Source organism: Danio rerio, chromosome 8 (genome assembly GCF_049306965.1).
Source record: "Danio rerio strain Tuebingen ecotype United States chromosome 8, GRCz12tu, whole genome shotgun sequence".
In the NCBI taxonomy this organism is placed as follows: Eukaryota; Metazoa; Chordata; class Actinopteri; order Cypriniformes; family Danionidae; genus Danio; species Danio rerio.
In genome coordinates, this window is record NC_133183.1 from 61,832,077 (window position 1) to 61,845,000 (window position 12,924).

At 39.7% G+C, this 12,924-nt stretch overlaps 1 protein-coding gene across 5 annotated transcripts in view; it reads right to left on the reverse strand.

The window, feature by feature from the left end:
• Positions 1-12,924, reverse strand: part of vps13a (vacuolar protein sorting 13 homolog A) — a 99,937-nt gene continuing 87,013 nt past the window's right edge. For 2 of the 5 annotated variants that reach the window (XR_012383588.1, XR_012383587.1), the window contains 9 exons: positions 12,110-12,185; positions 10,453-10,616; positions 9,410-9,455; positions 8,692-8,815; positions 8,430-8,544; positions 5,335-6,328; positions 4,302-4,425; positions 3,938-4,012; positions 4-572 (listed from right to left, as the gene is read on the reverse strand). Coding sequence is in view for 3 of the 5 variants with exons in the window: in NM_001118893.2 (NP_001112365.1) it covers positions 525-572; positions 3,938-4,012; positions 4,302-4,425; positions 5,335-5,420; positions 8,430-8,544; positions 8,692-8,815; positions 9,410-9,455; positions 10,453-10,616; positions 12,110-12,185 (858 nt within the window). In the remaining 2 variants the exon portion in view is untranslated. Of the gene's footprint in view, positions 573-3,937; positions 4,013-4,301; positions 4,426-5,334; positions 6,329-8,429; positions 8,545-8,691; positions 8,816-9,409; positions 9,456-10,452; positions 10,617-12,109; positions 12,186-12,924 lie in introns of all 5 variants that reach the window. The other 3 variants (XM_009304309.4, XM_005167334.5, NM_001118893.2) reach the window with 2 other exon arrangements.

Genomic DNA, 12,924 nt, shown 5'->3' on the forward strand with positions numbered 1-12,924 from the left:
TGCTGATTTCAGGATGACTTTAATATCAATTCATAGACGTCAATATTTTCACCCATCGCTAAATAATAATAATCCACTTTTGCATATCTGAGTTACGTTACAGGTCTTGATGGACGAGCAGGAGGATCAATTAAATAAACACAGACGATCAAAATAAGATTGCATGCAAAGCCACGTATTAAAAATATCCTGTACATACAGTTTCAGACATTCCCGCTCTTTTTCAGGACAAATAAAATACATACAGTGTGTTGGTCTTTATTAATCCGCGTATAAAACAATCTTCATTTACACTTCAGCAGGATTTGTGTTAAAGAGACATGATCCGCATCTTGAGGCACATTGTAGAGGACGACGTAGTGTGTGTCTGTGTGTGAATGAGTCTGCAGGTGTGTGCGATGTAAACCCAACACTCGTGCACACAGTCTAACAGTCAGCTTGGGGTGTTTAGTGAACGACTGTTGCATTGTGGGTAAAGTGTCACACTGTTAAAGGCACAGAGCAGAGCGCAGTCGCTTCAAGCGTCACTTGGGCAGATTCTCCCGAGCGTCTTCAAGCTTGGCAAGAACCCACTGAGAAAAAGAAACAGAAACACACATCACTCAAATCACACGCTTATATTTACAGCGTTTGTGCTTGCTTTTCTTTATTAATTCTTTGTTATCTGTTCTTTATTGGGATTAATGATTCCATGACGAATATTTAAACATCCACTGAACCTATTTGTTGCAAAATCGTTGATTTTGATGATTAAAATCTATGAAAAAGAGTGGTTCTTTGGGCTACAATTGATTAATTTGTTCTCTCAATTTACCAGACAATGCAAACAATTTATTAATTTACTGATATTTTTAACATTTTTTAAATCATTTCCTTGTTGTAAGTAATTTGTGTCCTCGTTCTAGGTAAATCCTGCACACAAAGTAATCCTCATGCTGCGTTCACACCAGACGCGGAATGCGCGGGTAAATCACGCTATTCGCGCCTAAATAGCCGCGTGAACATTTTGAGTTTACTCGCTTCATTCACGCGTCAAACCCTGCTTCAGAGTTTCAATTCAATTTCAGAGTTGATTTTAAAATCCTTCTTTTTACATATAAAGCTTTGCACAATTCTGCCCCGGCCTATGTCAGTGAGCTTATTAGGCCATATACAGCTTGTAGACCATTAAGTTCCATTGATCAGTGGTTTTTGTCGATCCCTCAGTCTTGCGTCAAATCAAAAGGATCGAGCTTTCCGTGTTGCGGCCCCAAGGCTATGGAACAGTCTCCCGTAGAACATCAGGATTTCTCCATCCTTGGATACTTTTAAATCTAACTTGAAGACTTATTTTTACTCCCTTACCTCTGAGTGATTCATACATGTTATTTTTATACTGTATTTTAGCATCACACAAATAACATATATTTCCTTTTCTTACATTTTTCATACAAGTTTTATTTTTTTGTTTTCTTAAATATTTTATCACATTGTAAAGCACTTTGGATCAACTACGGTTGTATAAAATTGTGCTTTTTAAATGAAGTTTGCCTTGCCTTGCCTTCATTCGCATGTCAAATTCACTTCAGAACAGACGCGGATTCGCGTGATGGGCAGGGCTTCAGTCTGCCCGGTGACTCTAGCTTCGTTGCTAAATGGCTAACATGGATTTTATGAAGAAAATAACAGTGTTTATGTGCTTTATGAAGGCTGAAAAACAGGGTCGATACGTTTAGGGTCGTGTCTGAGTCCACTAGATTCTTTCAGGCATGCATCCAGCTCTGTGAGCTCATAAACTCTTCTAGAAACCGAACCTGGATGATGGAGGCTTTCAGCGGTGCTTCTGACTGAGCCCAGCCCAGTTTGATGAACTTTTTGTCGGTGTCGGCTGGAGGATTTCCCCCGGGACACCAACAACAGGTGATACATTACAATCATGGGCCCACAAGAGCAAGCTCCTGACTGGTTAACGTGGCGCAAATGTCCGCTGAAGTTCAGATTTTCGAACTCGACCGATTCCAGCGAAACGCGCAAAACGCTCCATTCGCTCGTATCGCGCCATTCTCGTGTATCGCGCCGCAGGATGTCTATTCGCGTGTTTGCATTGACTTAACATGTAAATCACTCGCGCTTGACGCGCGTTCCACGTCTAGTGTGAACACAGCATTACAGGAGCTGGTGCTTTATTCATCTTCAGTATCAAATCGCATCACATTGTATCATGCATTCACAATGGTATGATCCATTATGGGGGTGGTCAAATGTATATTTATATGACATATTTTCTTAATTGTTAATATTATTATTTAAGATACAGATCACAGGAAACTATTTCTCACTCTTTCTCATCTTGTTTTGACTAACTGGGGGGAGATCAAGCATTAATTAGAGAGGTCAATTCCCCTAAACCTCCTGCCACAGTCACACTAGAGCAGGGGTGGCCAACCCTGTTCCTGGAGAGCCACCTTCCTGCAGATTTCAGCTGCTACCCATATCAAACACACCTGAACCAATTAATTAGGACCTGAACACCACGTGATAATTACAGGCAGGTGTGTTTGATATGGGTTGCAACTGAAATCTGCAGGAAGGCGGCTCTCCAGGAACAGGGTTGGCCAGGGTTGGCCTGCACTAGAGTTTGTACTTGCGAAATTCTGTTGTACAGCGCTGTGAAAAGGGGCATAAATATGGGGAATAAACAAGATGATTAGACATTTTAAAAAGCGAGCGATTGGTCAATATATATTTTTTAAATTCTGTTCAGAGAGATCAAGTTTTGATCTTCGATTGGTGTCGAGCTTGCGTTTTCGGTTTGAATCATTTGTGTGCGTATGAAACGAAGTCTATGGGGAGATAGTCCAGTGTGACAGCAGCTGAAGTCACACTCTGATTTTATTCTCTTTTTTACTATCATTACCTGATAAATTGATGCAGAATCTTTGTCTCTTATGGTGCGTTTACACCAGACACAGGTGAAATCCTGCAGCACGATTCGCATGAATGAGGCAGCTCGAATATCGTGACTCGCTCGAATGTCGTGACTCGCTCGAATGTCGTGGCTTGCTTGAAATTGGCAGCTCGCTTGAATGACACTGCTCGAATGTCACGACTCGCTCGAATGAGGCAGCTTAAATGTCGTGACTCGCTTGAATGTCATGACTCGCTCGAATGTCGTGACTCTCTAAAATGTTGCTGCTTGCTCAAATGATACGGCTTGCTCGAACGAGGGGGCTCGCTCGTAGGAGGTGGCTTGCTCGAATGAGACTGCTCAAATGTCACAACTCGCTCGATGGAGGCTGCTCGCTCAAATGAGATGGCAAGAATGTCGCGACTCGCGCTCGAATGAGGAGACTCGCTTGAATGTGGTGGCTCAAATGTCACAGCTCACTTAAACTTCGCGGCTCGCTCAAATGTTGCAGCTCGAATGACGTGGCTGAAATGTTGCAGCTCGCTCGAATGACATGGCTCGAATAGCGAGGCATGCTCGAATGTCGCAGCTCGCTAGAAACTCGTGACTCGACTGAATTTCGTGGCTCACTCGAATGTCGTGGCTCGTTCGACTGATGAGACTCAAATGTCGCAGCTCGTTTGAATGACGAGGCTCGCTCGAATGTCGCAACCTCGCTGGAATGACAAGGCTCACTCGCGTGTCGCAACCCGCTCGAATGATGAGGCTCGCTCGAATGTAGCAGCTCGCTCAAATGACAAGACTCGCTCGAATGTCGCGGCTCACTTAAATGACGAGACTCCCTCAAATGTCGCGACTCGCTCGAATGACGCAGCACGAATTGAGCTTTTTGTGCGTTTGACACGCAAATTGCTTGAAGCGAGTAAACTCAAAATGTACACATTTATTTACGCGTGAACCGCACAATTTATCTGCGCATGCCGCGTCTGGTGTGAACATAGCATTAGACATCAGTCATTTGTTTACAGCAGTGATAAACACAAACTATACCTTTGCTAATTCTGGAGTTTTGAAATTGATGATCTTCCCGAACTCTTTGGCGTGAAACACTGACTTGACTCTCTCCTGTCAAAATCACAACAGCACAAATCAGCTTTTCCATCATAAATAATGCCATCAGAAGGCTTTGTTGTTAATATTATTCATTAAGCCCCGCCCACAAGCCATTGGTTACATCATCGGAAAGAGCAGGCATTTCAGAAATGAATAAAGTGCTGATGAAGACTTAACAACATGGCAAGTACAACGTAATACAAGTTCAGGTTAGGTACAGTAGGTACCTAGTGAGTATATACAGTAGAAGTCAGAATTATTAGCCCTCCTGAACTATTAGCCCCCTTGGGCATGCATGTACCTTCGCTTCGATGCGCAGTCTCCTGCCTTCCACAATCATGGGTGCTTTAGTAAACTCATCGAACAGATACTGCCATTCACATGTCAACTGACCAAACGTGCCCTTTGTCACGAAAAAGATCCCCCTGCAGGAGAAAATACACACACACACACACACACTGAAGCAAAGCTGGGTGTTACGGCAAAGTGTCTGTATTTTGATTCTCTTTCTCAAGCGCGTCAGTTTCAGCTCCTCATTGGTCGAGATAGATGTCAATCATTATTCACTGCTAATGACGTCATTTCAACTGCCCAATCAGAACAGGAGTTCCCATTTTAAAAAGACACCGCTGCGGAAAAACGCTAGCTTGCTTCCGTCTGTTTGGCGCCATCTTGTGTCTGAATAATGTGCAGGTTAGTGTATACTCCATCAGCTGTTTTCATTACTATTAGCTTTGTGTTTTTGACTGTTTGGCGCCATCTTGTGTCTGAATAATGGGCAGGTTAGTGTATACTCCATCAGCTGTTTTCATTACTATCAGCTTTGTGTTTTTGACTGTTTGGCACCATCATGTGTCAGAATAATGCGCAGGTTAGTGTATACTCCATCAGCTGTTTTCATTACTATCAGCTTTGTGTTTTTGACTGTTTGGCGCCATCATGTGTCAGAATAATGCGCAGGTTAGTGTATACTCCATCAGCTGTTTTCATTACTGTCAGCTTTGTGTTTAATTAACGAATTAATAAACTATTACGTCTCAGAACAATGTAATGTGTCTAATTTCTATGTTTAGTGGCAGGTAGCTGTGTAATAAAGACGATAAGGTACATCCAGGTTGGTTGTTTTCACAGAATAAACCCTTCAGTCTTATATAACAGTGCTCCACTTCATGTAGGGCTGCTGATAATCCTGTCAGACTTTATTCTGTGATAACAACCTCCTGAACGTACTTTAAAAAACAGCGGTAAGTGTGGTAGCTCTAGTGTTGAAACAGAAACACCTCTCCATCTAAATGTGCTCATGCAAAATGAGGTGTTTGTAAAGATGCTCCTACCTTTTAGTGATCATCAGGAAATCAGACTCGTTGACTTTAGCGTGAGCAAAGTACCTGTACTTGGCAAACCGTCCGTTTTCAATACTCTACAAACAAAATAGAAAAGCAAATAAATAAACAGTGTACATAAAAACACAATCCTGTGAATTTCTGCAGTCAAACCATTTCTGTCCACATCGTGATCTGATAATGAATGACCTGAAATATGGTGATGAAGTGAATATGACGACACAACTGATTTTCAGACAACAAAACCTAAAATAAGCTCATCTTCTTATTCATTACAGCAGTTTTTTTAAGTCAAACTTGACCAATATTTGACATTATTTTGCTTTAGAGAGTCACTCACATTTTCGACTTGAACATGTTCTGCATGCACGAATGCAAATTTCTAGAATTTCCCTTGTAAAAAGAGTCTAAATCAATGCAAAACATAAGCAAAGGTTTGTTCTCAGTGTTTTCTAGAAGACTAAAGTCTCACACACACACTCAAAAGCATGACGTTTGCTGATTGTTCAAACTACTTGTGTAAAATAAGCTGAAATGACACAATTCTTGAGTTTTTCAACTTAATACGTTCAATCTACTTAAATTAGTAAAAACTAATAAGTGAACTTAATTCCTTCATGTTGCCCTAACACGAATCAACTGTGTGGAACTCGTGATTGTGTGAAATCCTGCCAGAAATGTAATGCATTGTGGGATTGATGAGCGTGGAATGGGTTAATAATGACAAAGGCACTCAGAAACAGACGTTTATTGAGGACAAATGACAGATGACGGAAAGAGACAACACAAAAACAGCAAAATTCACATTATTAATGATATTTTTCATACTACTCTATCTACTGTACACTAACTACTTATTAGATTGAATGAATCATAAATGCAAACAGAGGTGTTATTATTGAAAATAGAAGTCATTAAGCTGATTTTCCTGGTCCTCATCAGAGTCCTCATCAGTAGTTTTCCACTGAGAGACGATAGTTCTGCTCTGTGAAACAGCACAAGAGGAGCTGTGGTCAGAGGACGCTTTACACTACACTATTAGTACACTAATTGCCCGTTTCCACTGAGTGCTACTTCATGAGTCGGTATGCTTTTATGCCCATTTCCACTGTCAAAATGTACCAAAAAGCAAACCGTACCCTTTTTGAGTACCCTTTCCAAAGGGTACCTAGCACAATAAAAGGGTACCAAAAGGTGGAGCCAGACGCACAGCTAAATGCTATTGGTTTACAGAGATACATCACTCGCTCGTGCAACAACCCAGGAGAATGAAAACAAAGCAAGCGGCATTTATTTATGTATATAAAGCTTTTGTTTTGTAAAGAGTGCTTCTTGTATTATATGTGAACTTCAAGCAGAATGATGTCGAACTTTCTGTCGTACAGCACGCCTACCAAAAGGGTACCTTTTGGCAGTGGAGACACAAGCCTGATAAAGGTGACCTGTACCAAACCGTACCATACCACTCAGTGGAAACAAGACATAATACTACACTATTACTGACTACTAACACTACTGGTATAGTCACTGAGCAGCCAACACAACACTAAATCACTATAGCTACACAACACATCAAACAATGTGGGGATTTATTAGCAAAGCTTTAAATAAATAGATAAATAAATAAAGTGTTCTATATGTATACACTACCATTCCAAATTTTTAATTAATAATTTAATTAAATAATTTTAAAAATTGAATTAATATTATATATATTATGAAATTCCATTTTAAATGGAGCCAGATCAGTCTCAAAAATAATACATTAGCAAAATTAAAAATCATACATGCACCGCACAATTCACATTTACAAAATCCAATTCGTTAATTGAAAACACGATTAAAAATTACAGAAATGCAGTTCGTAAATTCAAAACAATTTGTGAATTCACAAGTAAAAATTATAAATATATTTCTATTAAAGAAATTATAATTATATTCATGAAATAGAATTGTATTTTGAACTAACGAATAGGATTTGCACATTTACAAATTGTGTTTTAAATTTACGAATTGAAATTGCACATTTACGAATTGTTTTAAATTTACGAAAGATTTGCACATTTACAAATTGTGTTTTGAATTTACGAATTGGATTTGCACATTTACGAATTGTTCTAAATTTATAAAAGATTTACACATTTACAAATTGTGTTTTAAATTTACGAAAGATTTGCACATTTATGAATTGAGTTTTAAATTTACGCATTGGATTTGCAAATTTATGAACTGCGTTTTGAATTTACGAATTGTGTTTGTTCTAAATTTATGAAAGATTTGCACATTTACGAATTGTGTTTTAAATGTACGAAAGATGAATTGAAAGATGAAGGTGAATTGTGTTTTAAATGTACGAAAGATGAATTGAAAGATGAAGGTGAATTGTGTTTTGAATTTACAAAATGGATGTAAGCCTTTACGAGTTTTGAATTGACAAATTAAATTTTGTAAATGTGAATTGTAAACGTATTACTTTTGAGACTAATCCGGCTCCATATTTTACAAAGGGTTTAAACAATTGTATGGCAACAGTGTGTGAATATAACCAGCTTCTAATAGTAAAAAAATTATTAATTTTGTTTTTTATAACCCGACTTGATAGAAAAAGTCTGCAGAAACGCTTTGATTGGCATTCTCCCTTTGTACGTGTCATTAAAGAAAGGAAAGCCCCGCCCAATAGTGTCCATCTCTATCTAATTAGCATAGGACATTATTCTTGTTTCTGAATCTGCCACTATGCTGACACACAGGCATTTGTAGCTCCGCCCTCTTTTGAAAAGAGCACAATCTCATTTGAATTTAAAGTGACAGTCGCCAATACAGCACAATTAGGATCAAAGCCTAAAAGGGTCAGTTTCAGAGAGTTAGAAAGCATCATTTCTGTGGTATTTTGAGCTAAACTGCACACACACACACACACTCTAGGGTGATCAGAGACTTATCTTAAGAGACACCTTATAAAAAGTGGCGTAATAGATCTCCATTAAAACTGGGTGTGTGTTTAAGGGTCACATTTGTCATATTTTATTTTTATGCAGTGTAGTGTTGTGTTGTTGTGCGAGTAGTGTAGTGCAGTGAAGTCTGACCTGCAGCATCTGACTGCCGAGGCCTTCTCTCTCTCTGTACGGCCGGATCACTCCGTCCTCGTGGATGAAGCGTGGAGGGCGCAGACTCTCCACATCCTGAGACAGCTCTGCAGCTCTGAGGACACAGCACAGTCATGGAGGAGGTCACACACACACACACACACACACACACACACACACACACACACACACACACACACACACACACACACACACACACACACACACACACACACACATTGATAGACCCACATTCACTGACCTCTTGATGCCCTGGAAGGTGCTGCTGGCCATGTCAATGATGCCCCCTGTTGGTCTGGTCAGAGCTCCAACTAAACCCTTACCCATACCCTTGAAGAAACCTGCCGCTCCTTCCTTCTGAGCTCCTACACACACACAGACGCGTTTGTGCATTGTGAGAACATTTCAAAGCTTTCCATTGTTTTTAAACAGTACAAACTGTATTTTCTAATCACTTTACCCCAACCGACACCTAAACCCTACAACTAAACCCAACCCACACAGGAAACAGTTGAGTTTTATTTTCTGGAAAAGACTCAAACACACACACAAACACATGCAAGAACAAATATGCATGCATAAACACCCACACAAATGCACACAAAAACACACACAAAAACACACACACACACACACACACACACACAAACCCACAAATGCACACTCAAAGACATGCATGCACAAACACCCACACACACAAATGCACATTCAAACATCCGCGCGTGCACACACATACACACAAATGTACACACAATCTCATGCACAAACATTCACACACACAAATGCACACAAACACACAAATGCACACACAAACACATGCACACAAACATGCAAACACACACTCACGGCGAGACTGCTAAACCTAAAGAGAATCACTTTGTTCCTAAGTTGTGTGTCGCTCTGGATAAAAGCGTTTGCTAAATGTATAAACATAAGCAACAGCGGGTCAGCAAATTTACCTTTAATGGGTTTGGTCACAATGCCCGTGATGCCACTCACGAAGCCCTGTGTGATGAGGAGAGATCATAATTACACACACAACCCAAAAGAAACAAATAATCAAGTGAAAAACTCTAGTAGTTAAGAGCGTCGACACATAACACTGGGGTGTTCACAGCGACTCGAGTTTGATTCCCGGCTCAAGGTCCTTAACCGATCCTTCCACTCACTTTCCTGTCTGTAAATCTCCACTGCTGTCTTTTCCATTACAGGTGAAACCCCCCCCCCCAAAAAAAATTATATATAAAATAATATTCATTGGTCAGTTGTGACATACATTCCAAGGTAATTTATTTCTAGATAACTGCTATCTGCTAAATAACATCAACTCATCTAGGAACTTCAACCACCAGTGTACATGTTTACATCCATAAACTCCTGCATTCATGTGTATCTGCTTGTCTATAACGTCATGGATTTTGACTGTTTGGCGTCATCTTGTGTCTGAATAATGCGCAGGTTAGTGTATACTCCATCATCTGTTTTCATTACTATCAGCTTTGCGTTTTTGACTGTTTGGCGCCATCTTGTGTCTGAATAATGTGCAGGTTAGTGTATACTCCATCAGCTGTTTTCATTTCTGTCAGCTTTGTGTTTTTGACTGTTTGGCGCCATCTTGTGTCTGAATAATGCGCAGGTTAGTGTATACTCCATCAGCTGTTTTCATTACTATCAGCTTTGTGTTTTTGACTGTTTGGCGCCATCTTGTGTCTGAATAATGCGCAGGTTAGTGTATACTCCATCAGCTGTTTTCATTTCTGTCAGCTTTAATAAACTATCACAGCTCAGAACAATGTTTTGTGTCTAATTTTTCATGTTTTGTGGCATGTAGCCATGTAATAAGAAGAATAAAGTACATCTAGGATGTTTGTTATCAGAGAATAAACCCTTCAGTCTCATACTAAAGTGTTTCGCTTTGCAGCGAGCTACCAATAATCCTGTCGGGCTTTATTCTACGATAACAACCTCCTGGATGTACTTTACCCCTACTGAGCTGACTCACAGACACCAGTCCTTTTCCTCCTCGTGTCAGTCCTTCTCTCAGTCCGCTGGGCTGTTTGTTCATGGCCTCTCGTCTCTTCTGCTGGTACTCTTCATCCATCGTCATCGCCGCCACACCTTTAGCCATCGCTCCAGTGATGCGAGACGCCGCTCCGGCCAGACCACCTGATCACACCACATCTTTTTATCAACCATCATCTGAACACTTACGACTGGATTCATTCTAAATCCACAAGTGCACAGTTCATTAACAAATAGACCGATGTTAACATTCAATAACGCAATATACAGTTGAGGTCAGAATTATAAGCCCCCCCTCTATATTTTTCTGTTTAACGGAAAGTACACATTTCTAAACAAAATAGTTTTAATAACTTATTTCTAATAACTGATTTCTTTTATCTTTGTAGAAACTGTATACATCAGTGAAACTGTACACAGGGTGGGCCATTTATATGGATACACCTTAATAAAATGGCAATGGTTGGTGATGTTAACGTCCTGTTTGTGGCACATATACGTGAGGAGGCAAACTTTTCAAGATGGGTGGTGACCATGGTGGCCATTTTGAAGTCGGCCATCTTGGATCCAACTTTTTTTTTTTTCATTAGAAAGAGGGTCATGTGACACGTCAAACAAATTGGGAATTTTAAAAGAAAAGCAACGGTGTGCTTGCTTTTTACGTATCTTTATTCTTTCATGGGTTATTTACAAGTTTCTGACCACTTATAAAATGTGTTCAATGTGCTGCCCATTGTGTTGGATTGTCAATGCAACCCTCTTCTCCCACTCTTCACACACTGATAGTAACACTGCAGGAGAAACGCCAGCACAGGCTTCCAGTATTCGTAGATTCAGGTGCTGCACATCTTGTATCTTCACACCATAGACAATTGCCTTCAGATGACCCCAAAGATAAAAGTCTAAGGGGGTCAGATCGGGAGACCTTGGGGGGCATTCAACTGGCCCACGACGACCAATCCACTTTTCAGGAAACTGTTCATCTAGGAATGCTCGGACCTGACACACATACTGTGGTGGTGCACCAGCTTGCTGGAGAAACTGGAAACACATCATCATGGAGCAATCTCAAATATCCAGTGGCCTTGAGGTTTCTATTGATGAAGAATGGCCCCACTATCTTTGTTGTCTATGGTGTGAAGATACAAGATGTGCAGCACCTGAAACTACGGATACTGGAAGCCTGTGCTGGCATTTCTCCTGCGGTGTTACTATCAGTGCGTGAAGAGCGGGAGAAGAGGGTTGCAATGATAATCCAACACAATGGGCAGCACATTGAACACATTTTATAAATGGTCAGAAACTTGTAAATAACTCCTGAAAGAATAAAGTACGTAAGAATACGTTAAAAGCAAGCACACCATTGTTTTTCTCGTGAAATTCCCAATAAGTTTGATGTGTCACATGACCCTCTTCCTAATGAAAAAACAAAAGTTGAATCCAAGATGGCCGACTTCAAAATGGCCACCATGATCACCACCCATTTTAAAAAGTGTGTCCCCTCTCGTAAACTAATGTGCCACAAACAAGACGTTAACATCACCAACTATTCCCATTTCATTTAGGTGTATTCATATAAATGGCCCACTCTGTACATCAGTGTATTAATGCATGCTGTAAAAAAAACGAGAACGAACCCACAGCGCCTCCAACCAGAGCCTTCACGCCGAGAGCCATGCCCTCCATGAACTCCTCTGGACCCTGAATTGCACCCTTAAAAACACACCAAAAAGACAGTCACGGCCAGAACAACACGGAGTAAATGACTACCACACTAAACACTTGTTTCAACCCAAAGGAAGATATTCTGAAGAGTGCTGGAGAAAAAACAGCCATTGACTACGGTTGTATTTATTTTTATATTGTCCTTCTATGGACGTCAACGGCTAACTTATTTCCAACATTCTTCAAAGTATCTTATTTTATGCTTAACAGAAGAAAGTTGAATTTTTGGGGTGAACTTTCCCTTTAAGTGTCTGTTTGTATAGGCTTAATTAAATATAGTCAATTATTTTTCATTTCCGTTAACTATGGTTGATGTTTTAATTGTGAGCTTTTGTTATTTTGATTGGTTTTATATTAAATAAATCTGTGTAGCAACGTCTATAGTCTAAACAAAAAAATTAAGTATGATAAAATTAGGTATTTGGTATTTTGGTAACACTTTATTTTACTTATTACCTGCCTATTGTTAAGATATGAACACTTTATTAGCACTTATAAAATTACATCCCTAATCCTACCCAAATACCAAAACCCAACTAATACCTTATGAACTATTAATAAGGAGATAATTAGTAGTTTACTGAGCTAAAAGTGTATGTTAATTGCTATTAAATACTGTGAATTGCACATTAAATAAAGCATGACTAGTATTTTATTTGAATTAACTTGTTACTTAATATAAAAAAATAGTTAAATCAACTTAATTGCAACATTTTTCTATATTCTT